At 36.2% G+C, this 27,005-nt stretch overlaps 1 protein-coding gene across 1 annotated transcript in view; it reads right to left on the bottom strand.

The window, feature by feature from the left end:
* Positions 1 to 6: 6 nt before the first annotated feature.
* Positions 7 to 27,005, bottom strand: part of LOC129264789 (uncharacterized) — a 37,856-nt gene continuing 10,857 nt past the window's right edge. Inside the window, exons 5-35 of the mRNA XM_054902732.2 lie at positions 26,595 to 26,729; positions 26,235 to 26,402; positions 25,520 to 25,777; positions 24,807 to 25,061; positions 24,104 to 24,277; positions 23,387 to 23,632; positions 22,748 to 22,996; positions 22,076 to 22,336; positions 21,550 to 21,795; positions 20,772 to 21,020; positions 20,057 to 20,317; positions 19,526 to 19,771; positions 17,796 to 18,044; positions 17,129 to 17,389; positions 14,135 to 14,380; positions 13,339 to 13,584; positions 12,638 to 12,886; positions 12,149 to 12,394; positions 11,453 to 11,698; positions 10,710 to 10,958; positions 9,847 to 10,092; positions 9,316 to 9,570; positions 8,640 to 8,885; positions 7,745 to 7,858; positions 7,351 to 7,461; positions 6,840 to 6,967; positions 6,317 to 6,515; positions 5,937 to 6,080; positions 5,511 to 5,623; positions 4,803 to 5,204; positions 7 to 3,803 (exon numbers count right to left, since the gene is read on the bottom strand). Coding sequence (XP_054758707.2) covers positions 3,738 to 3,803; positions 4,803 to 5,204; positions 5,511 to 5,623; positions 5,937 to 6,080; positions 6,317 to 6,515; positions 6,840 to 6,967; positions 7,351 to 7,461; positions 7,745 to 7,858; positions 8,640 to 8,885; positions 9,316 to 9,570; positions 9,847 to 10,092; positions 10,710 to 10,958; positions 11,453 to 11,698; positions 12,149 to 12,394; positions 12,638 to 12,886; positions 13,339 to 13,584; positions 14,135 to 14,380; positions 17,129 to 17,389; positions 17,796 to 18,044; positions 19,526 to 19,771; positions 20,057 to 20,317; positions 20,772 to 21,020; positions 21,550 to 21,795; positions 22,076 to 22,336; positions 22,748 to 22,996; positions 23,387 to 23,632; positions 24,104 to 24,277; positions 24,807 to 25,061; positions 25,520 to 25,777; positions 26,235 to 26,402; positions 26,595 to 26,729 — 6,764 coding nt within the window. The 3' untranslated portion in view covers positions 7 to 3,737. The remainder of the gene's footprint in view (positions 3,804 to 4,802; positions 5,205 to 5,510; positions 5,624 to 5,936; positions 6,081 to 6,316; positions 6,516 to 6,839; positions 6,968 to 7,350; positions 7,462 to 7,744; positions 7,859 to 8,639; positions 8,886 to 9,315; positions 9,571 to 9,846; positions 10,093 to 10,709; positions 10,959 to 11,452; positions 11,699 to 12,148; positions 12,395 to 12,637; positions 12,887 to 13,338; positions 13,585 to 14,134; positions 14,381 to 17,128; positions 17,390 to 17,795; positions 18,045 to 19,525; positions 19,772 to 20,056; positions 20,318 to 20,771; positions 21,021 to 21,549; positions 21,796 to 22,075; positions 22,337 to 22,747; positions 22,997 to 23,386; positions 23,633 to 24,103; positions 24,278 to 24,806; positions 25,062 to 25,519; positions 25,778 to 26,234; positions 26,403 to 26,594; positions 26,730 to 27,005) is intronic.

Genomic DNA, 27,005 nt, shown 5'->3' with positions numbered 1-27,005 from the left:
CATACATTTCTGTTTAGATACTGCAAATGTTTATTTCAAACGAAGAAAATAATTGTCGCATAGCACAATTAACTAGTCATTTTGACTTATTTGTTTTGAGAGCGCATGGTGGAAGACAATTAATTTGATTAATTTGAAGAAAAAAATAATGAAGAAATAAGTAATAAAAATGTCTTTTTCGTCATTAACATGATTAAAGCATTCAGAAAGAACACGGTAAAACATAAGAAACATCCAATGTAAAGCACATTTTCAGTTTCCCGTAGTTATAGGCAATAGTTTGAACATGATAATAAGTTAGACCGGATTTCAGAATACGAGCCACATTCTTGAACTCCTGTTACATATCCATGGCTTCCTCCTAGCTGACACATTAGGCAAGACCAAGATGCATTCTGCTTCGGCGTTAATCGAGTATACAATTTTCTCTCTCAAAGAGATAAATTATAACACAACAAAAATAAACATTTAAGTACGAACTAAAAGGACAATATTACTTGTAATAATTTGTACATCAAACTTGAAAACATGTGTACATTAATGAAATTCACAGCATACTAATTATTACTGTTTCAAATATTGCAAAGTTTCTTTACAGTAAAGTATATTTTAGCACATCATAAGTTCAATCCTAAAAATTACACATTGTTTTTACCTGATCACAATCAATTATTATCCATTAAGATTTACTGTTATCTTGGCACTCATATACGACTCCTTTCCTTTTTTTCTTAATCTCTAATTCCCGCTCTCTTTCTCTTTGTTGTACACGTAAAATCATTATAGGAATTAGGATAGTACCATAGAACGCTATCAGTACCAATGCAAAAAATGTAATAAAATAAACACAGTTCATTCATTTATTCATTCATCCATCCATCCATCCATCCATTTATTCATTCATTCATTCATTCATTCATTCATTCATTCATTCATTCATTCATTCATTCATTCATTCATTCATTCATTCATTCATTCATTCATTCATCATGTTCCTTCATTCGAATATGCCTCATTTTGATTGAACATGTTGAAAAGAAAGTATTAAAATAAGGTTCTTCCACAATCGAAAGAATAAAATGAACGAGCCTAATCATATGCATTAGATTTATGATGAAATAAGTGAGAAACTAAATTTAAAATGTTTCAATCATTCATTAAAAGAATTCTATATATTCAAGTTTTCCTTTATAGTTTGTACACAATTTAGCGTTTTCTCCGAGTACATGATTATGAATATACATTATATAGTGAGTATAAAAATGGAAATCAATATTTTAGATAAAAATTGTGATTCTGTTCCTCATTATTCAAATATAATTTTTGCCATCGATGGCAACTACAACACATAAGGATTTAGTGTAATTTTCTATGACTGGTAAATGTACCGCCTAGGCAAATTCAATTCATGCAATGAAGTCCTGAGGTATTTAATAATGCCGTTCTTCAAGTTACGCTGGTTTTATTGTGCATATACGCACTGTATGCAGATTATTTACTACTTCATAAAACACTATCTCTTTCCAGCTACAGAAAACAAAACATGCATTTGCATATCAAAATCCTCTTCAAATTTGAAAATAAGTAAGAAATGTTGGTCATTTTCGTGCTAAGAATAATGGTGAATGTGTTTTTACAACTGTGATTGGGAATTGATGATTAGTATATGCTATTTCAACATGTTCAATAATCATGATTATCAAACCACATGTTTTCACTCTGAGGCTCCATTAACTTGCAATATCGGGGTTCTTCAGGATCATAGTTAACAACCAATTACAAGAAGCTAAGTTCGGGTTTACCAAATTGTGACTATGGTGTCATACACACACTTACTTGTATTTTCCCGTCAACCGCAGGGCCCTGGGAACGATCTTTTTTTACTGAGGTTGCTGATGTGAATTTGGCAAGCAAAAAAAAAAAAAAAAAAGGTTTTCACCACATTACAAAGGTCATTTCTGTCACGGGAAATTTGACAAGCAAAAAAAAAAGCAAAAAGCAAACAAAAAGGGGGGATTTTTTTACAAAATAAAATTTGTTTCTGTCCAGAGGAATTTGACAAGCAAAAAAAAGGTTTCACTACAAAATATAGGACATTTTGCTTACATTTCACCATTTGTTAACACGTACCAAAATTCTTGTGGGCGCTGCATATGGGAAATAATATACACAGCACCCCCGCTTCCCAGGGCCATGGTGAACATGGACATTGTGAGATAATTCGTTTAAAACTTAAACTCCAAACAAGGAGCCATAAGTGTGAAATGTCAGTGTTAACCGAGGACACCTCCACCAATGTCTGAAATGCCACTTGTATCTTTTTTTAAACATGCTTAGATTGAGGCTTCTTTTTTATGTCCCCATGAACATTCTGCCTTTTTTATATTATAATGTGAGATAACTTTTTTTTGAAGAATCTGAAGGGTTCAATACTTAACTACAAATCATACAGGAACGACTGAACTTTTGAAAAGCGCTGGCGAGCACAGATATTATTTGTTGTATATTTTTAAGCATGACACGGACTTTTATTATCGTCTTTGGACCAGATAAGATAGATGTCTTCGGATTTATATTCTACCAATATTGAACATCAACTGATTGCACATAGCTATAGCTAATTTTTTTATTCATAAGAATCACCTTTTGTCCTAGAACATAATTAACTCCAAAGCAGATTAAGATTACTTGCCTGAAAATACATTTTCATTCCCATCAAAACATACATGACTTGTATAAATACACTATTACAGAGATCACAAAAAAATAAATTGTCCAAGTCAAATGTTCTTCCTTCTTGACTCTGGATGACACTGTTCTTTAAGGTTTAAGGTCTTGGAAATAAATATATCAGTTACACCGTTCATACAAATGTGAATAAAGCACAATTACTTGATCAAATATAGGATTAGGCAGTGTATTACATTCCACAAAACTACACTACAGATTTAATCATAGGACATAAAATATATACTGTCACCTGTTAGATTAATATTATTGCTTGTTCTTTCATCGAACGATACGCTCAAATAGAAGATTAAACGAAACCCGTCATTTTTAATAAAGTAAACTTGCTGGAGACAAGTAATTCGAAGAAGAAAAAAACACGACTGTTGGTATTTTGTTTGTATTCACCAAGTTTCTCAGGGCTGACAAGATGCCCTTCTTTGACTCATGTAATAATTAGATATAATTGCTTCTAAGCCAATCAAACCATGGATTTTGCGGAGTAGTTCAGAGTTGACAACTCGTCAGTGGTGATAACAATAACGATTCTCTGGTGAACAGAATGATGATTCACATACATAGTCAAATACAGTCAATAATGAAAGCTGAGATCATTTTAAATCGGCAAATATAACATGCGACTTCACTTGTCTGAAAAAAAAATCTTCTGTCCTGAAGATGTAGCCTACTTTCCATCACTAAAATGTGAAAGTTTCAAATAGCAAAGTACCGTTGGCACATATTCATGAAAATCATTCGTTTAAATGATAAACATGACTATAAAATAATCGTTCATGGCAGTAATTCATTTTACCGCTAGATGGTATTGAACGTTTTCTGAAATATACACTGCCATGAAATCGCGATCAAAGTAAATAGAAATGTTCTACCAAGCCGCTAAATCCTATCATAACGACATCATCTAAATCGTCGGCGTCATACACCGCCTCAACTGCTCAATGAGTGTCGATGCTGTCCCAAATTCGCGAAGCTTGTCACCTCGATTTGTTTCAAGGAATAAATCTTGGTTGTTTGACGAATTTAGCTCCTCCTTCCGACATCCTCCTCTGATATCCCTAAAAGTGAACGGACACGAATTTGAGACAATGTTGTTAATTAATCACGGTCTACAAACAGTCTGATTATCTGAAGATAGAAAGCAAAATGTGATAGGCACATCCCCTCGTTACCTTACAATATGTTCAAATTGAGAATGAATGACAGGTTTTATTTTTAAAAAGTATCCCCATTACCAGGATTCATATTACGTAGGTAGGTAGACAGGAAGAAATCCAGGTTGCTTGTTGTTTAAGATATTTAGACTTCATATTTCGTGCACAATATGAAATCTATAGTATTCATTTTTTAAATTCCTGCAACATGTCCAAATAGCTTCGACTTCATAGCGCTAGTTTTAAAATTGGATTAAAATGTTATAATGTCTGTATTTCAAGGTAATTGTAGTTTGTCTGAGTAATTGAGTCATTTGGGTTACCTTGCGTCGAAACAAGACACAATAATACCAATAATACTAATGTGTAATGTAATTTTCTACACATGACCTACAAGATGCAACAAGTTGCTTGCATAGTAAATGAAGAGGCTTTAATAGGAGGAAATTATAACAGAATTTGTAAACAAATTTTCGGCATTAATCCTATGTGTTTAAGATCGCATGCTCGATCTGTAATGAAAATCATAAGTCAGAAAAAAATGGAACCAGTGGGATTCGAACCTGCCATCTACTGCTTTCTGGGCAGCGACTTAACCACCAGGCTATTCTGGTTCACGGTTAAATCACGATGAATTGGAATTCAAATACACTCGATCTTCTTCTTTCTGACTCATTAATATGCAATTGCAGCCCGCCGTGGACAATAGTAAATAAAGAGGCTCTAATAGGTGGAAATTGCTTGCAGTCGGAATAAACGATTGGATAATATACGACTGCCAGAAATATAAACTATTTGGATATTTCTGCTAATTCATTCCACGATCATTTCAAAACAACAGTTTAAAGTATTGATTGTTTCATGGAAATTGGTCAAAACAAGCCAGAGATTTTTAGCACTTACTGTAGGTTCACTCCCAGTTACCACAAACGGCCTTAAGAAGCGGTCATTCCTTTCCAAGGGGTATCGGGTAGAAGCATAAGAATGGTATTTGCGTGCAGATGAAGGACCTGCACGAGGGCTGAAAGCAGATCTTACAGATCGATCGTTCTCATGGGCCATCTTTACGCTATCAGCAATGGAGGGAAGAGATAGGTTTCTTCTCGAGGACTTTGGGAGTTCTGAATGAAAGAAGCCCTCACTAGGCATCTCTGTGCTATCCGCAGTGAAACGAGGTGATGGGTTTCTTGAGGACTCTGAATGTTTAGAATGAGAGAAGTCAGGTCCTTTAGACCGGGTGCTCCTTTTCGAGTGTGGTCGACGAGGCCTGTATGATTCATCAGGTTTTCGACCAGCATGGAAAGCCTAGGATTAGAAATAAATCATAACTAAATATCACTGGAAATTTAAGTAGTGCAAATTCATTTTGCCAAACTGAAAGATATCACCACGGAGGAATAAGAAATCTTCCTCCATAACTTACATCTTTAAGCCGATGCATATACAGAACCATTTTATTAGCATGACGAGTATGAGGATACAGATATTAATTATGTTCTCCTATTAACACAGTTTTGAATAATTGTTAAGAAATAATCTTAGAAAGCCGTGGGCAGTGTTTCATGTTTTTCGTAGGAAAAGTAAACGGAAATATATGACCAGGATGCTTACATAAATATTTTGAAGTCTAGACCAGCGGCAGCACAGAGCACCACAGCAAACGATAAAAAGAGTGAAGCCAACGGCGAGACATATCAGAGCAATCAGAAGACTTCGCTGAAAGACTAAAACGAGATAACAACAAAGACGAGCATTTTAATAAATGGGTAATACAGTTACGTTCATCAATGCATCATAATAAACCACCATTCATCAAAGGTAAAAAAAAAGATGGAAATTCAGTTCCATCGTAAAAGTATTGTACACAAAATTATTTGTAAAAAAATTCGTAAATATATTTTGCACAAAGCCTGATAGAGACAATTGAGATTTCTCTATAATTAGGATTTTTTAAGATTCATTGAACTTGTGTCTTAAGTAACTTTGTTCAAGTTTTATTACTTCGGGGTCAAGAGCAAATCAAAAGTCAATACATACCGCATATTCTGCCTCTGCCACTCTGTCTAATAGACTCGTCATTATAATTTGAATTGCAAGTGCATTCATAAGATCCGATTGTGTTCCTACAATTGGCATTTGGCGAACAGTCATTGGTTGTGACATCAGCACATTCGTCAAAATCTGTATGGAGAAATTGAGAGAAAGAGAGAGAGGTCATGTACCATGTTGTTTTTTCTTCTATAAGCTTCTTTAATTATTCGCGGAATAACAAATCTTTAAAAATCGTAGTAAGTGTCGGTATAGTTTAAGCAAGCACATTCCGTATGTTAACACATTTTTTAGTGTATGATTGCTCAAGATAACGATTATAGCACTGAAGTATGAGTGTCATTGATTAATTCTAATGATGATCATACCTGAGATTTCTGGAACTGTATTTGGCGAGAGGATAAGGTCGCTTGTGGAGGATCCAGATCCCAGTGCTTCCTGCAAATCCGAGAGTACGACTGACTCTCCTATGGAGACGTTGACAAAGCTATCGAAAGTGAAGATGACGCTTCCCGATTCAAGCTGAACGACTGTTATATCGTTGATAAATGAAGTGATCGAAAGAACCTGATGAAATTAAGAAAAAAAGTTCGTTAATTAAAGAATACATCGCTTGAAACCTTAAGATCGCTTACTATTACCCTTGGATAATTTATCAATCCGTCTTTTACTAATCGTTACAGGCTATACTTCCTATGGAATTAAGCGAACATGAATTGTCCTGGTTAAACTAAAGGATGATCGATAATGTTGCATTCTCATAGTTCTAAATTTTGATTTAAGGCAACGTATCCTAGTATTGTCAAATCAGGTTAAAGAGCAAGAGAGCCCATCCAATGTATATCAACAAAAACTATTTTGATGTTACCAAATTGTATAAGATATACTGACCACTCCTCTAAAATCCTCAGCAATGCTCTGAAATTCATCTGATGATGGATCAGATAAACTGTCCACATAATCGAGAGATTCACCAAGTAGAGAGATGGCAGTCAAGGTCAGGCGATATCTGTTCTTTCCTGGTGGTGGTGATAACGTTTAGGAAAAAAAGGGAAAATCAAAGATAGGGTTATGACAGCATTGACATTGAAAATTATTATCCTAGAATCAGCAAAGACTGTAACCATCAAAATATATAACTGTGGTCAGGCACTATTTTACTAAGACAGCAAAGGCTGAATCAAGCAACCAACTGGCATGATCGGAATTTCTAGGAAATGAATACATCTGAAACAGTTCATACCATCATCAACAAGTGAAGCAAAACATTTTAATGTGTTAATGTGACTGAAAAATGTATATTATTTTAATATAAAAACATCGTAAAATCTATCCCAACTTCAGCAAATACCTGGAGAAATTGTAAAAACAATCTGTGGAACACGATTCCAATTGTACTTACGGATACACACTCCATTAATTCGGATGAAATTTGGGCGGCATCGGCAGACAGAATCTGCACATTCTTCGGTAGAGTCACAAGCGTTTGATCCCGATTCACAACTGACAATTGCTTTTTGAAGGATTGAAATGAAAATTAAATAGACAATATTAGGTAAACAACAGTATAAATGCAATTTTCACTGACAACTATACCGTAATTGTTTTCCTTTCAGAAGCAGTGAGATTGTCATTCAACAGGTGGGCAATTTGAAAGTTATGACCACCAAAATCGTACCCTATCTACTACATACTTATATTTAGATTTTATATTGTGTTGTGGCGCTAATTTATATTCAATTTGCCATCATCGTGGAGAATAATATGAACTTCAAACATTTTAAACAAGAATTCACCTTGTTGACATGTCTGTCCCTGGAAGCCATCAGAGCAACGACAGAGGAAGAACCCGGAGAAATCCTTACACGTTCCTCCATTACGGCAAGGGTTTGATATACAGCTTGAGGGATCTACAGAGGAGAAAGAGGGGTACACAGTAAAAAAAAAATATACAACGTTGTTTACTATATGAACCTTACAGTAATTGTTTAAACAGTTTAAACAAGTGTTTAATCTTAAGCAACAAAGTTTAATTTTCAATATCTAATCTTCAATAACTTAAACATGATTGTTTAAACGGTTAAACAAATACTGTAAGGTTCATATAGTAAACAGCGTTGTATAAAATCTTAAACAGCGTTTTTACTGTGTAATTCCGCTACAATTGGCCAAGGTTTTAAAGGGGGAAGAACTTCACTTATTTTAAAAAGATTCAAACATCATTGAAGGAATCAATAAAATAATAATTCACAGATACTCTATACTCGATCATAGCACAATTTGTATTCGTTCAACTGTGGACGTAACAATTTCCTCTTTATAGACAACATAAGTCCATTCATTGTCCGTTTTTTTTCTGTTTGTTTGCAAACTGTGTACTCATTGAGGTATAATAGTTATTAAGGGCATGATAATAATAACAATATGATATAATTCATGAAATAAATCAAAAGTGTCTCTAAGGGTGTGTGTGTGTGTGTGTGTGTGCGGAGGGGGGGGGGGTAAAAACCATTGTTTTCTATTCTTTTCCATCTAATTCTACTTAGGAGGCATATTGCCTCATGGTGTTTGGGTGATAACATACAACATGCCTTTTGCAGATTATAAAAAATGGGCAAACTAAAACCTTAACGAAATAGCTACAAATATAATACTCTTTATCTGAAAACAAAATAAATGCCTGATTCGTACCTACTACTGATATTGAAAAATTACACGATTTGACGTTTCCTGTTTCATCTACTGCGTGGTAGGACAAGTTCGTCATACCGATGCTAAAATTTCCACCGTTAGCTCCTGGTCCTGCCAATGTGACAGTTACCGTACCAGAGTTATCTTGTACATCTGGTTCTATCCAGGTAACGGTAGCTTCACCTGTCTCTTGTTCAGCGACTGCAGAAATAGAATCTGGACAAGTCAGTTCTGGAGGATCGTCATCTGTAGATAGAAAGGAAGAAAAGCCATCGAAATATGGAGTTATTACACGATTATTTCGAGTAAAGAACATGACAATATATCAATATGAATATGTTTAACTCTACAGCTTGCTTAATTGCTAGTCACACATTGACAAGGAAAGCCCTTGGTAGGTAAAGGGTTGCCCTTGAAACTGATGGACATTACTAATGAAAGTCAAATGTCATGAAGATTTATACATGGTAGAATCATGGTATACGTATTCTGAAATGATCCAGGGGAAAGAATTATGAAGACCTGACATTGATTTCATAGGGTCATTTTTCTACTGGAAACATCCAAAGTTGCATGCGTCTCTATCATAAAAAAGTGGGTATTTGAAAATTCTTTTAGACTATGCAATGTTTAGAATCTTGAAAATTTTAAAAATTGAAATAAAAATATAATATACCACGTATTTCGATGATAAATGAGCACATATGTGTATTTCCTGATCTATCGGTCGCCCGGTAGGTGACATTGGTCACACCTATGTCGAAGTTTCCTCCATTCGTGTAATTACCCGATCCGACCATTGAAACTGTCACTGACCCAGAGTTATCTGTACCTACGGGTTCGCTCCATGTGATGGGACCTGATGAAGGTGATCCTGCTTGTGTCGTTGATGATATGTTGCTAGGACAACTTACAAATGGTGGTTCATTGTCTACGGAGTAAACGGATAGTAAGGGAAGGATGTATTACTCATGATAAACAAATACATTGAGCATCAGAGTAAGTATTCAGTTCTGCATACTATTATTTGTTGGTATAGAATGTCAATTTAATGATATACATCATATAATGCAGCGTTGGGCCCTGTGTGTCTTGAAAACAAAATCATGCCATAAAATCTCCTTCTATTAATCATGGAAGGTATTACGAATTAAAATGCAATGAAAAAATATAGCTGCATGGTAGAAGATTTAACGCCAATACAAACCTTTGATTTCAACAGTAAAGATACAGGTTGCATTGTTTCCAGTATCATCTTCTGCTAGATGAGTTATATTGGTCGAACCGATTCTGAAAAGTCCACCACTAGAACCCGGTCCAAGGAGCAAAACAGTCACAGCTCCCGAGTTGTCTGTTGCATTTGCTTCACTCCATGTGACAGGGGCACTATCAGAGCCTTGTTGGGTAAATACCGACTGTGATTCAGGGCACTGTAATATCGGAGGTTCGTCATCTTTCATGAAAAAAAAGAAAGACAATAATAACAATAATAGCTGGATTTATAAAGCGCTTTTTGCCAGATGATACATACAAAGCGCTGTTATGTTTTCCCCGGCTTTAGCTCGAGCTACCATCACCGGCGCTCAGTGCATGCAAGGAATTACTCCTGCCGGGTACCCATTCACCTCACCTGGGTCGAGTGCAGCACAGTGTGGATGAATTTCTTGCTGAAGGAAAACACACCATGGCTAGGATTCAAACCCATGACCCTCTGTTTCAAAGGCGAGAGTCAGAACCACTAGACCACGATGCATCCACAGGATCTGTATATCACTGTTTAAACCACATCAAATTCTGAAATATTAAAAGAAAATTTAAAAGGAATGTCTGGCATCGGCAAGCAATCTATGGATATCACTTACTTGTTTGTTGAACAACATCATACTTATCCGAATAAATCTCACCAGGGGATGTGTTTATAATTTGAATTCTTCCAGTGGCGTAATCAATATGCCATAATTTTTGCATTTGTAGGCCCACCTAAAAAGATATGCAAATTACTCCTACACTGCTTTCTCAATACTCCGTGATACACATTGTCAATGACAAACAAGAAACATTGCTACTCACCTTCCACTAGAATGTAGAACACACATGTAATATTATTTTCTGAGTCATCAACAGCTTGGTAAGAAATATTGGTGACTCCGATTTTGAATTTTCCTCCATTTTGTTCGGTGGTGATTTGCGAAACGGTTACCGTTCCAGAGTTGTCTCTTCCGGTAGGTTTATACCACGTTACTGCATCTGAGCTAGATGATCCTAGTTGAGTAGTTGTCGAAATGTTCTCGGGGCATGTTAGAACAGGAGGTTCGTCATCTAAGAGTAAATACATTTAGAAGAACTGTTAGAAAATACGAATCCTCAAAGAAAAATAGGAATATAGTCATTATGGTCTTAGAAATAAAATCAATGTGGAGTAGATCGGTCGTGGTTTTTTCCATGTCCGAACTTTTTGTATTCAGTTTCTCCCGCTCCAAGCTAGCCAGTGTCTATATGACACTATATCCCCTGCGATGATATGCCGCACAATATGTTGGATCATTTCAATCGGTAATAAGACATTAGATTGGATACAATGTGGACGCATAGATAATCAGAGAATGTTATCGAACAGACTAGATTATCTAAAGAAACAAAAAAGTACAATACTGTACAATACAGTTTGTTTTAAATAATATTTAGATATGATATACAGCAACTGAACTGAAACTAAAACACAATTAAAAGGGTAAGTGAATGAACCAAATCGAGTATAGTAAGGGAGTGTCCCAAAACGACAAGTTACAACCTAGGGGTTGAAGTGTACTCACCAATGACGCGAACTGTTACAATACAAGAGCTGGGGTTTCCAGCATCATCAACGGCACGGTAAGACACATTTGTATCACCTATATAGAAGAAACCTCCGTTAGATCCTGGCCCAATCAACGAGACTGTTACATTACCAGAGTTATCTACTGCTGTAGGTTCTGGCCAGGATACTCGGGAATAGGAGACGTTTGTTTCGGTGTATGCTTTGACCAGCACAGGACAGGTAATGTTAGGCTTTTCCTCGTCTACGTGAATTGCAACAAGAAAAGAACATACATTGATTTTCATTCAATCAGGTTTACAGGCTATAGCAGAGGTCATCTTCTCTGAACTGTATTTCAACCCCGAGTTCCATCGGCTCTATGTTTTTTATCATCTACTGCAATAAAATTACTTTTGACATGAGTAATGGTAAGATGTAGGCCTGAGCCGCTGATGGTGAGATTTTTGGATACAAAGTAAATGACTTAAAATTGATAAATGTACAGGTACTATAAACACATCCGTCATGACATTTAATCAAAAGGACCACTGAATTATAACAGGGTTTCAGACAAAGGAAAGAGAATAAGTAGTTGACGTGTTCTGGGACTAATCGATATAAATCAATACTACTTCAGGAGGCATACAGGCAGATCTGAAGTTCAAGGCAGAGCAATGGAATAAAAATTAGGACTGAGATCATATTGAATTACCTATTACGACAACAAAGAATGTACATGAGTCGTTCAGTCCATCAGGATCTACGGCAAAGTAGGTGAGGCTAGTCTCTCCAATGGGGTATTCTCCACCATTTTTCATTGACCCTTCCAGTGTAATGGTGACATTGCTCCATCCAGGCGGATTGGTCGCTTCAGACCATGCAACAGTCGCACTAGCTCTTCCCAGCTCGGTTGACATGACAACATTCATTGGACAGATAACTACAACGTCATTGTAATCTAGAGTCATAAACAAAACGAAGTAAACTTATGATTATTCTGATGTAAGCTTGTAAATTTGGATTTGGATTGGAAAATATCGTAAAATTTTACTTTGTTCCAGCGTTATAGCAACGCTTTGACACGATTAATTTCGATTATTTTTCGCAGCTCACGCCACTAGTCAGGAACATATTGCGAAGGTCCATTGCATTGATAAGAGGACATTGTCTGCTGAAATCATAATGAAAATTTCCTACGTACCTCGTACGGTTATTGAAAAAGCGCAAATATCCATGTTTCCCGACAGGTCTTCAACTGTGTAAGTCGCTGTAACTGTCCCAATAGAATAGTTTCCACCTTGGGTACCTGGACCAATAAAGACCGGTTCCACTGGCCCAGAATTATCCGTTGCCTTTGGAGGAGTCCATGAGACTTCAGTCACATTGAGACCATGTCTTGAAACTGTTGTTATTGGGCTAGGACAATTCCGAATGACGGGGTCTTGATTGTCTGGACAGGTATGAACAAAGAGAAATAAAGGAATATATTTTGTTTCATTTGTCTGTTCAACTACAGGCTAGTTTAAAGTTGCAGAATGTCTACCTATAAACAAGAAAATTTTATAGATATATTGAATGCAAATGACCTGTTTCACTATAGGGTTAAAGTGATTCATGGGTTCCATTTTACATAGAGTGACATGTCCTTTCAGATTGTATGCTCAGTCAAACCAATTTGAAGTTCGACTTATATCATTTAAAACTATACAATTAAGCACAAAGATTCGTGATACCTAGTGGAATTCTATGAATATATATTTTTCAAAAGGACACAAGAGAAGTTTTATAATTCTAAGGTGAGCGTACTTTAAATACGACTTCATCCTGAAGGATAACAAGAAATTAATTTTAAAAAATAAGGAAATAGAAACAAGTCATGAATTTATGAAAGAAAATTTTTACCTGTAACGTTAATGGCGAATGAGCAATTTTTAAAATTTCCACTTCTATCTGATGCAACGTAGGTGATCATACTGACTCCAATCACAAATTCACTGCCTTTGAGAATTGACCCCACTTCAACAATATCAATGTCACCTGAGTTATCACTTCCTGTTGGGTCATCCCACGACACCAGGGCCGAGGGAAGGTCTGGTCGCGTTGTGACGTGAATAGATCCGGGGCACTGAATGGTTGGATCTTCATCATCTAATATGAAGCAAGGATTATAAATACATAACGAATATTAATGTCGATCTAATCCAATTCCTCTAACCGAAATCGTAGTGATTTAGATTATTAAAAATTTATCAACGACATGTTTCAAGGTGTAACTGCAGAAGAAGCTCGCACTTGAATGTAAAATTCAGAGTTTGCATAGAGATAAACTTCTGCTCCAACTTTGTTTTATCAGAAAACGAAATACCAACGTTAAGTAATTGCTAGATGATTATGAACCTTGTCTGATGTTAAAGAATGTTCTTCCTCCAACACATCACTCTCATGGACATCAGAGCAGAGGATTATCTTTTGTATGGGGGGACGCAACAACAGATGCCCCCCCCCCCCGCAAGAAGAAAGAATGCTGACGCCCATGATGGCATGTTGCTGGAATAACAAGTTAGTCTAATGAATTTTATGAAATTGATATCTATCTATAGTAATAAGCTGAAAAATATGATACTATGAGCCTAACGATTCTAATATTAAAACAAAACCTTTACTTCATCTCCTAAAACTAGAACTACAATTTACAAACCTATCACAACTACAGAAAATGTGCAGGAATCCATCAACCCGGCATCGTCGGTTACGACATAGGTAACATTTGAAACGCCAATTGGGTATTCTCCTCCATTAGAAGCAGGCTCGATCAAGGAAACGTTGAATATCCCTGTATTTTCCTCAACGGTTGGTTCCATCCATGATACAATTCCAATCGATCGTTGATGAAGTGTGGTGTTTGACGTGGTGTTCGGACAGGTGATTCGGGGTTTTTCGCTATCTAAGATTAAATTCAATTCAATCATAAAATTTGATATATTTAATGACTCTTACTGTTTCATTTGATCAACTGAATAAATAGGAGCAAGGGGGAAAAGGTCCTTAAGATATTCTCCACTAGAATTGAATACTGGTAGTGATTGACAACATTGGCGTTATCACGAAGAAGCATGGGCGGAAATCCCAGGGGGGACAGGGGGGACGTGTCCCCCCTACCAAAAATAGTAGGGGGGACACAATATCAAATGTCCCCCCTACTATTTTTGGTCTTTTATGATGGAAAAAAATGCATCATTCACATTCGAAATAATACATGTCTTTTGAACTAAATGACCTTACATTTTGGGTGAAAACTTTTTTTTTGCTTGTCAAATTTTCCAGAGTGAATAAAATAAGATGAGGGGAAGACTTGGAAAATAAAAAGAATCTTTCATGTCACTATATAAAATTTTCGGTCGCGCTTCGCGCTCGCATTGCCTGTTAGGTGATTGTTCAATATGGATCTTAAATATCAAGTTTGGAAGTCAATATACATTACACATTTCACCTCGGAAATCGAACTTTCATTATTTTGTGTGATTTACAAACTGATTTTTAAAAGGTGCTCTGTTAAAATGATAGCTTTATGGTCTGAATATTGAAATTTTCTGCTCGTGCTGAGCGCTCGCAAATTTCGATTTATTAAGTACCTATTATTTTGCTTGAAATGTCCAGTTTTCAGGCCATAATATCATTAGATTCCCCCCCCCCCCTCATTAGGCATTAATAAATAAGATATTAATTTAATGATTAAATTGTCCCTTTTGTTTCATCTCGCGCTTAGCAAGAGGGATAGTAAGATAGTCATCATTTTCATATGACATGTCCTAAGGATGTCCCAGTCCTATGTCAAAACTCAAATAATAATGAAAAATATCAGCTCTTTATTAAGTGCGATCCATATCCACCTCACGATTTTCCTACAAAGTGCTTGAAATAAATAGCTGAAATTAACTTTTTTTTTTCAGATTGGAATATCATATAGTTTAAGCTCGCGCTTCGCGCTCGCTCTGATTTTTCATAATAAAAGATGTGTAGAATGCCTAGATTCTAGGTCTGAATATGAAACACGCCCGCGCATGTTTATTCAGATACTCAACTTGTTCTATATTTAAATCGTTATCCAGTTTCAGATCACAATATCAAAAACTCTGCTCGCGCTTTGTGCTCGCATTATTAATGTAGGAAGATCCCCTATTACTCATTCTTTTCATGATTTACAAAACATGAATAGAGTGTGCCGTTTTTAGGTCTAAATCTCGATTTTTTTTCCGCTCGCGCTTCGCGCTCGCATCAATTGTTTAATTACATACCTATCTGTTTGAATTACAAAAAGTGCTTAGAATTTTCATTCCTTAGGTAAAAATGTCAAAAAATTTCAACTCGCGCTTCGCACTCGCATTATTTAATTGTTGAAATATGTAACGTCTTCATGGCTAACTGCAAGCAGTCTGTAACAGGTACCTTATCCATCAGTTCATTTCTGCTAGCGCTTCACGTTCGTAGTAATTATTCATTTACATACACATCTTTTCCAGGATAGCAAACATTGCCCAGAATGTTCAAAATTTTAGGAAAAAATACATAAAATTTCCCCCAAAAAAAATTGCTCGCACATCGCGCTCGCATTATATAAATAAGGATTATGATATTATATATTTAAATTTATTCATAAGAATAAAGATAAGAAATGACTATTAGGACTACCCCTTCAAAGAAACCAAAAATCATCTTCGAGCGGCCGATCGGGGAGAATATGGCCGAAAATAAAATCCGCCCCCCCCCCTATTGGCGAAGGCTGGATCCGCCCCTGCTTAACAAGTACCTTTTCGATCAGTTCAAATTAAACGTATGTAAACATTTTCTGGCTGCACTTTGCACTCGCATTATGACAGAACATGACAGAACATGAATACATGTAGAGTGTTTCGTTCTTAGGTCTAAATCTCAAAATTTTCCGCTCGCGCTCCGCATCAATTGTTTAGTTATATACCTATTATGTTTAAGTTACACAAAGTGCTTAGAATTTCCATTCCTTAGATAAAAATTTCAAAAAATTTCAGCTCGCGCTTCGCGCTCGCATTATTTGATTGTTGAAATATGTAACGTCTTCATGGCTAACTGCAAGCAGTCTTTAACAGGTACCTTTTCCATCAGATCATTTCTGCTCGCACTTCGCGTTCGTAGTACTTATTTATTTGCATACACATCTTTTTCGGGATAACAAACATTGCCCAGAATGTTAAAATTTTAGGAAAAAATACGTAAAATCCCCCCTTAAACAAAACAAAAAAAAATTGCTCGCGCTTCGCGCTCGCATTATATAAATATTGATTATGATATTATATATTTATGTTGATTTATAAGAATAAAGCTAAAAAGTGACCACGAAGACTACCCCTTTAATGAAACAAACAAAAATCATCATCGAGCGGCCAATCGGGGATTAAAATATGGCTGAACCCCCCCCCCCTATTGGCGAAGGCTGGATCCGCCCCTGTGGTCCCCCCTACCTTTCGGGACAGATTTCCGCCCATGCGAAGAAGTGCCAAAAAAGCTAACTAAAAATACTATCATTTATATAAAAGTCTCACTACAATGGGTATTTCAGAAACGCCCCATTATTAAACAGAATATAAGACCGTATAATTTTACCTCTACGTGTTATGGATAAGCGTCATGACTGTATTAAATAAACACTCTTCCTTACCTATGACAGCAATCAAGAATGTACAATTATTGGAATTGCCTGCTTCATCTATAACCAAATATGTCAAGACATGAATCCCGATTTCGAAGTTTCCTCCATTACTCCCCGGACCGAGAAATTTGGACTGAGCTGATCCAGAATTATCAGTGATGGTGCCATTGGAAACGGATGGCTCTTCCCAGGAAACATTGGCGTAAGATTCACCTTCTTCCGTTGATAGTGTGGGTATAACTGGACATGTGATCATAGGCTGTTCCATGTCTGAAATATGAAATAAACCAAGTCCATACCAAGTTACTTTCATTGCTTGATGGTTAAATGTTTGAACTGTTGGCTAACAAGGAATTTTCGTCAGTAATAGTATTTTCATACTGCGCTTTTAATGTGAAACTTTTCATTATAGACAGCAGAATACTGCGGCGAGTCAATAAAGTGCAACACCAAGAAGAAACGTCTCAGCAAATTCCCTCTTGGATAAACTACTTCTTTAAAAGTCTTTCCGTGATTAACTTTACCCCTTAATCACATGTCTCCCTCTCTTCATGTTATTTTATCTTAGCGACAGTTCTAAGCAACAGCCTAAACCTTTGCGCATCTTACATTTTACACAATGCATAAAGTAAGTCACGGGATCGATAAAATTTAGATGAAATATTAGTTTCATTACCTGTAACGTTGACCCAAAATGAACACTCCACAGTATTTCCAGATGAATCCATTGCGATATAGGAAATCAACTCTGCACCGATTGTGAAGTTAGTCCCATTCCTGTTCTCCCCACTAGCTGTGATGGTAACCTCCAAGCCAGAATTGTCAGATGCATTAAGGAGAGGCCAGATGATCTCTGCAGAGTCTAGAGAGGGTGCTGTCTTGGTAACGATTGAGTTCGGACATTGGATAGTTGGATCTTCATTGTCTGAACATAATTTTGGACATGCATAAATTAGTGACTAGATTCGACAAACTTTATTTGACTAAAATCATCCTTATCATAAAAAGATAGATGCCAGAAGGCTTTTCAATTTTGTCAGACAATTCGGAGTGTCGTCTCTTTGATTCGTGTGTAAATAAATATTTGGGTTTCATTGGTTGGTTTCTGTGATATTTCTACGATCCATCATGCTCAGATATGTTTCTTGGATATTGTGATTAAGGAACCGCAATACACAATAATGAGAAAAATGGGCGTCTTAGCGTGAGGTGTCCGTTTCGTGAGCTCTCGCAGAAAACCACACTTTCTGATGGGTTTGTAGCTGTTTTATCTGGAGTTATCATTCCCAAACATTGGTGGCGTACTATAGACACTGACATTCATTGACATTCATATTCTTGGTAATTCCTTCAAGCATTTTCTCGTTTTTAATGTCCAAATTATACAATTTGAGAAGCAAAGGCGTATCTGCCGAAAACATGGATTCAAAGAAACAACGCCCATGTTCCCCGCACGACCGGAGTACAATACAGCAGACCATGCCCTCCCCATGCAGCGGTAAAAACCGGCCGGGGATTCGAATCTCACTCTCGGTGACCTGCATAAGACACTCACCAAATTCTAAACAAAAGACTGTCAGAAATTGGACGATATCCAGACGAATATTGCTGCGATAACGAAAAAAGGAAACGATTGATAAAAAAGCAGCAGAAGACAACAACGTTGAATCTAGCGAAGAAAACATTCCCAATCTTAAACAGAAGATGCAGAAGGAAATACAGAAAATGAAAGACAAGATAATGCTGGCTTAGATTACCAACGGTGACGTTATATGATGTTTTACTGAGTTAGACAGGAAAAAAAACAAAATGTGTATGACGTCTTAAAGGTCTGAACGCTGGTCTACACTGGGTTTACAAGGCATGGGCGGATTCGGTAGCTTTCGTGAATGTCCACATCTTGCTCTAGAATATCCTGACGACAGGTATCAAAATCATCAATCTTGAATAAATGAGCAAATTAACGTTCCTAAATCATCGATTTCTTTTTTTATTCAATATTGAAGAGAAATGGCATATAAAGGATCGTAAAATAGCCTTAAAAACGGACATACTGAAGCTTTTCGACATGCACTCATCGGAGTAAAATTTTCTCCGATGAGTGCATGTCGAAAAGCTTCAGTATGTCCGTTTTTACGGCTATTTTACGATTTTGCAGTCCCAAACACTTGTTTATATCAAGAATTATATGTTTGAAATGGCAATATAAGAATAATGCAATAATGCTTTTCATCTACATTTCACTACGGTATGTTGCTGTTATTACAGGTCAGCCAAATAAATATATATGATGAAATTAACGTTTGTATCTGAAAAATAATGTACCATCAGTCAAACCATTCGATTAAAAATCTTCGAAAATCTATTAACATCTTAACCTAGAACATAGAATTACAAATCACAAACCTATCACAACTACAGAAAAAGTGCAAGAATCCATCAACCCGACATCGTCGGTTACGACATAAGTAATATTTGAAACGCCAATTGGGTATTCCCCTCCATTGGAAGCAGGCTCGATCAAGGAAATGTTGAATATGCCTGAGTTTTCCTCAACGGTTGGTTCCATCCAAGATACCATTCCAACGGATCGCTGATGAAGTGTGGTGTTTGACGTCACGTTTGGACAGGTGATTCGAGGTTTTTCGATATCTAAGATAAAAAAAAGGTTACAGAATAAAGGTTGATGATGATGAAGTTAACGACGTCTACCATTTCATCGACTGGATAAATGGAAAAGAGGGGCCAATATTTTCCATCATTAAACTGGTAATGAACAAGGACAACATTAGTGTTATCATTGAGAAGTGACAGAACAAGAAATATTATCAGTAATTGTGTAAGGTCTAGCAAGAATGGTTATTTCGAATTCGCCCGAATACATGTTATGGATAAATGTCACGACTGTATTAAAACACTCGGGTATATCTTTCTTACCTATGACATCAATCAAGAATGTACAGTTATTGGAATTGCCTGCTTCATCTGTAACCAAATATGTCAAGACATGAATCCCGATTTCAAAGTTTCCTCCATTACTCCCGGGACCGAGAAATTTGGGCTGAGCTGATCCAGAATTATCAGTGATGGTTCCATTGTAGATGGACGGCTCTTCCCAGGAAACATTTGCGTAAGATTCACCTTCCTTGGTTGGTAGTGTGGGTATAACTGGACATGTGATCATGGGCTGTTCCATGTCTGAAATATGAAATAAATCAATTCCATACCAAGTTACTTTCATTGCTTGATGGTGAAATGATTGAGCGAATGTTGGCTCTCAAGAAATTTTCGTCAGTAATAGTATTTTCATTCTGCGCCTTTATTGTTAAACTTTTCATTATAGACAGCAGAATACTGCGGCGAGTCAATAAAGTGCAACACCAGAAGAAATGTCGCAGCAAATTTACTCAGACTTTTCGAACCCTCATGGATAATCATTGATAATCTACTTCTTTAAAAGTCTCTCCCTGATTAAATTCACCCCTAAATTACATCTCTCTCTCTCTCTCTTGATTGTATTTTATCTTAGCAACAGTTTTAAGCAACAGTCAAAACCTTTACCCATCTTACATTTTTTACATTACACAGAGTATAAACAGATAAAGTAACTTTTGTGATCGATGAATTTACTATAAAATATTGTTTTCATTACCTGTAACGTTGACCCAAAATGAACACTCCACAGTATTTCCAGATGAATCCATTGCGATATAGGAGATCAACTCTGCACCGATTGTGAAGTTAGTCCCATTCCTGTTCTCCCCACTAGCTGTGATGGTAACCTCCACGCCAGAATTGTCAGATGCATTAAGGAGAGGCCAGATGATCTCTGCAGAGTCTAGAGAGGGTGCTGTCTTGGTAACGATTGAGTTTGGACATTGGATCGTTGGATCTTCATTGTCTGAACAGAATTTTAGACATGCATACATAATGAACTTTCGTGAGTATGCTTCGTCTCAATTCATTTGACTATATTATTTACATTTGAAAGAATACTAAAAATTACATTTTTCTAATTAACTTCATCGATTTTTTTATAGAAAAATCAGAGTATCCTATTTCTGATTCGTATGTAAATATATATATATTTGGTCCTCATTTGTTGGTTTCCACATTTTTCATGCCCATATAGGTTTCTTGGAAAGGGCACTTGAGAAATCGAAATACACAATATTATAATTGAAATTACGATATAGGAGTATTATAATAATATTCGATATATGAGTATTAGAATAATATTTTCAATCTGCATTTCACTTTGGTATGTTGCTCTTATTACAAGTCAGACATTTGAATAAATATGATGAAGTTAACATTTATCTCTGATAATAATCTGAAAATAACATACCATTAGTCGAACACTTCGATTGAAAATTTTCGAAAACCTATTCACATCTTTACCTAGAATATAGAATTACAAATTTACAAACCTATCACAACTACAGAAAAGGTGCAGGAATCCATCAACCCGACATCGTCGGTTATGACATAGGTAATGTTTGAAACGCCAATCGGGTATTCTCCTCCATTGGAAGCAGGTTCGATCAGGGAAATGTTGAATATGCCTGAGTTGTCCTCAACGGTTGGTTCCATCCAAGACACCATTCCAACGGATCGCTGATGAAGTGTGGTGTTTGACGTCACGTTTGGACAGGTGATTCGTGGTTTTTCGGTATCTAAGATAAAAAAGTTTATACAGAATAATAGCTGATGAATTTAATGATTTCTACCACTCAATCGACTTAATAAATGGGAAAAAAGGGGCCAATATTTTCCATCATCAAACTGGTAATGAACAAGGACAACATTAGTGTTATCATTGCGAAGTGACAGAACAAGAAATACTATCATCAAATGTGTAAGGTCTAGCAAGAAAGGTTATTTCGAATTCGTCCCAGTACATTTTATGAATAAATGTCATGACTGTATTAAAACACTCGGGTATATCTTTCTTACCTATGACATTAATCAAGAATGTACAGTTATTGGAATTGCCTGCTTCATCTGTAACCAAATATGTCAAGACATGAATCCCGATTTCAAAGTTTCCTCCATTACTCCCGGGACCAAGAAATTTGGGCTGAGCTGATCCAGAATTATCAGTGATGGTGCCATTGGAAACGGATGGCTCTTCCCAGGAAACCTTGGCGTAAGATTGACCTTCTTCCGTTGGTAGCGTGGGTATAACTGGACATGTGATCATAGGCTGTTCCATGTCTGAAATATGAAATAAATCAATTCCATACCAAGTTACTTTCATTGCTTGATGGTTAAATGATTGAGCGAATGTTGGCTCACGGGGAATTTTCGTCAGAAATAGTATTTTCATTCTGCGCTTTTATTGTTAAACTTTTCATTATAGACATCAGAATACTGCGGCGAGTCAATAAAGTGCAATACCAAAAAGAAATGTCTCAGCAAATTTACTCAGATTTTTCGAACCTTCATGGGCAATCTACTTCTTAAAAATTGTATCCGTGGTTAAATTTACCCCTAAATTAAATCTCTTGATTTTATTTAATCTTAGCAACATTCAAAACCTTTGTCCATTTTACATTACACAGTGTATAAACAGATAAAGTCAGTTTTGTGATCAATAAATTTACTATAAAATATTATTTTCATTACCTGTAACGTTGACCCAAAATGAACACTCCACAGTATTTCCAGATGAATCCATTGCGATATAGGAGATCAATTCTGCACCGATTTTGAAGTTAGTCCCATTCCTATTTTCCCCATTAGGTGTGATTGTAACCTCCATGCCAGAATTGTCAGATGCATTAAGGAGAGGCCAGATGATCTCTGCAGAGTCTAGAGAGGGTGCTGTCTTGGTAACGATCGAGTTTGGACATTGGATCGTTGGATCTTCATTGTCTGAACAGAATTTTGGACATGCATACATAATAAACTTTCATGAGTATGCTTTGTCTCAGTTCATTTGACTACAATTACATTTGTAAGAAAACTAAAAATGCCGTTATTCTAATTAAGTTCATCGATTTTTTTTTAGAGAACTCAGAGTGTCCTATCTCTGGTTCGTGTGTAAATATATATATTTGGTCTTCATTTGTTGGCTTCTGTAATACTGAGGTATTTCCACAATTTTTCATGCCCATATAAGTTTCTTGGAATGGGCACTTAAGAAACCGCAATACACAATAATACAAATTATATAAGTTTTCATAAAAATTAACAGAGTTTTTTTTCGCACTAATGAGAACTTGTTCACAGACAAGTAGGCGTTATCATACGCGTCATACGTACCTGTTACATTTACTATGAACGTGCATGTATCGTTGAGTCCAGCAGCATCTGTCACCACGTAGGTAATGTTTGATAAGCCGATGGGAAAGTCTCCACCATTGAAAACAGAACCCACCAAGGAAACGGTGTAGTTGTCTGAATTTTCCTCCACCGTTGGTTCCTGCCAGAAGACAATCCCTCTAGGTTGTCCTTGTAGTGTTGTATTTGATGTAATACCGGGACAAGTAACGCGAGGTTTCACATTATCTAAGTATAAAACAAGAGCAAAGCATCAACTGTTAGAATTATGCCACAGATAAATTATTGAATTGGCAATTACAGCTCTCATAATTAATGTCCACAATGAAGAATAAAAAAATACCCCGGAATATAGTGAGATACAAATAAAATATAATGTGATGTTATTTTTGCTAAAGTACTAATTTCATCATCGTCTACACTACGGATTGCACTTACAATATTCAAAATAGCCTACCTTTTAATAATGTTGAAGTTGCTATGATCAATTGAAAACCTTCCCAGTGCTTTAATAGCAACCCAGCTTTATCTTTCAAGTTTAAGCTTATCAAAGGATTTGGTGGGCATGACCTTATGACAACATTGCTAACAAAATCAAACACTTAACACTGACAATGCATGTGACTGATGGGAACGGTATGATAAACTCGCTATGCTATGCCCGAGATGCTATGATCAGATATTACATAATAAACCTACCAATACAACGTGGAATGACATCATTACTCCATGATCCATCTGATTGACACATTATTGTGGCATCATCACTGATCAGATAGCCTTCAATACACGTGTAGTTCGCTTCACCTCCAGGGGTGTATCTACTGATGATAGCATTCCCAAGGTCAGGTGTACCAAGAGTAGGACATGTCACTGTAAAGAAAGTAATACAACAGGCATGAGGAGAGGTAAACGATTAGAGGACACTCTTTCTAATTGATCCGGGCATGCTGATACCAATGGAAGTTCTGCATCCAATGTATTTTAAGAATCAGTACTCGGCTAATCAGAAATGAGGTAGCTGAACAGAAAATAAGGTATCTGATTCAACGGGCCACACTCCTTCAGTCTCAAATTCACCATGAAGAGTATGTCTTGATCTATCCAATTACATACACTATTAAGGGAATCATTACAACGTGAAATGGAAATATAAAAACTAATAAATTGGACAGAAAAGGGTGACTATAATGTTTGGGTTTTTCAGCGACTATTTCAAAGAACACAAATGGATGTGGACTTTGTGTGGAAAATTTGGTTTAAATTGACATTTAAGGTATTTGTGAATAAATGAGCCGTCGTGACTAAAGGTGCCCTACCACCAATGAACAGAAAATTAACGAACAACGTCAAAGGTAATCAATGGATAAAATAAGCTAGCTTGGGATTTAATATTTCTTACCTATATTGAATGCTTCTTGGGCCTCCTGGAATTCCTGCAGCGAATTGGCTGTACTTTGAGCAAAGCTGATACTCCCGGTAACTTGCAGATCAAAGATGCAGAACTCATCGCCATTGCAGATATCTTGGACAAGGCTTTGGTTAATGTTAGGGTTAGCTGTAGCTTCAAACATTGGTACGTAATTCAAGTCTGAAGTATTATTCTGATTTATTCCCTCCGGATAGTAGAGCAATGAATTATCCTCAGAGACGTTCCCTGAAAAAGAACATATATAAAACGGTAAATCTGCAATGTAATGCAACATAATTGATCAATGCCAAAACTACTAAAAAGTTCTATACTGTGCACCTACAGTCAAATAATATTATTCCACTGGCTCGAATAACTTCCTTAGTTTATCATAAGGTCAATTGTGAGATGCATATACATATATGCATATCAGATACATACATATGCAACATTTATATTTATTATAGGTGAAAAAGTTCACCCTATTTATTATCATATTTCGTTATTTCATTAAGGAAATTATTCTGAACTCACAATATAATTACGACTTACCCTGTTTCTGATATTACCATTGCCCTTTCTACTATTACTTCTACCATTGTAGTATGAATCATAGTATGAATATATATTTTTAACATCAGGTAGCAAAATATGAAATAATATAATATGATATGATATATTATAATAATAAAAAGTTGTCTTACATTTGAGTCCAAACTGAAAGTATATTTCTTCCGTCGATGAGTTAGGTGACAAGACAGTCCCATCCGGCGTCATGAAGTCATCACTGACGTCATCAGTCCAAGTGCCCATCAGACCACGTGTCTGCTCCCTGAATGAGGGATGAGGCACCAACTGAATGATGAGGGCACCCTCAGCAGCCATGAGTTTTAAACCTGAGCCACCCTCGAAGGCCACAAGTATACCATTGGACGATATATTGAGACCTATGACAGATACACCTTGACAAAGAGATAACAAATAAACTACATGTAGCTAACAAAATAAACTAGGTTTGAGATTTTTCATGATGATTTTAGGGAACGAGAGGCATTGTCATCTGCATTGGGAATAAACTTTGAAAAGATTACCAAATAGTTACAACCGATTATTGAATTGTATACTCAAGTGAAGGAATTGATATACGAAAAAACCTAATAAATGTATGAAAACAACCAAACGTAACAAAAGATTACAAAAAAGAAAATTACGAACTTTTAACAGTATATCGTTAATGTTTGAAAGGCCCAAGTGAATATTAATTGAATATCAATGTGAAACCCATAATCAATATGTTAAATGATTGGCTATGGACCTAAAAACAATAATTAGTGAGGCAATACAGAGATACTGACATAAAAAGACAAGTTTAAAAAAAATATGCTCATGGTCTAAAGTGAGTGAAAAATGTTTTAGTACCTTCATAATTCCTAGCTGTCGCCTGCTCAAAATCAATCCGTTCGAAGTCACCACCCTGCTGAGGACGAACGTATGCATCCATGACCCTTTCTTCATTAATCTCAACATGGATGACGTCACTATCATTACACTGGGCGGCAACGGCTACAAAAACTGTCGCGTTCACATCTGCAATGATAAAAAAAAAATCTCTAAACAGGACGACAAAGGATTTTAATTCAATATAGAGGTTAATCAAACATCATAATTACAATTTATTTTTGGTTCGTAGTATCTCCAAAGGCACCCATTATCTTACAAACAGTGCCGGGCTCGCATTTTGTTATATGTTCATCATTCATTTTACCAATTAGAAATTACCTTGAAGTGGTGTAGTTCTTGTGTGAAGAACAAACGATTCATCCAGGGTCTTAAGAAGAATGAATTCACCATGTCCGTTGAATGTGTATTTCTTCATGTCCAGAGTAATGATGTGTGGGTCGCCGTTTCCCAATGCTGTGTGCAAAGATAAATATAATTGACATGCACATGGCTTATAAAAATTGAAAATGAAAGAAATATTATTTAGCCCTTAAAACACCATAAAATATGCTTGAAATACAAGTATGAAGGTTTTATACTAAATACTACTACTACCATGACCTACTACTACTACTACTACTACTACTACTATTACTACTACTACTACTACTACTACTAGTCAACTACTACTACTACTACTACTACTACTAGTCAACTACTACTACTACTACTACTACTACTACTACTACT

Source organism: Lytechinus pictus, chromosome 7, assembly GCF_037042905.1.
Source record: "Lytechinus pictus isolate F3 Inbred chromosome 7, Lp3.0, whole genome shotgun sequence".
NCBI classification, from domain to species: domain Eukaryota; kingdom Metazoa; phylum Echinodermata; class Echinoidea; order Temnopleuroida; family Toxopneustidae; genus Lytechinus; species Lytechinus pictus.
The sequence above is the reverse complement of the archived record's forward strand: the minus strand, read 5'-3'. Positions and strand labels throughout refer to the sequence as shown.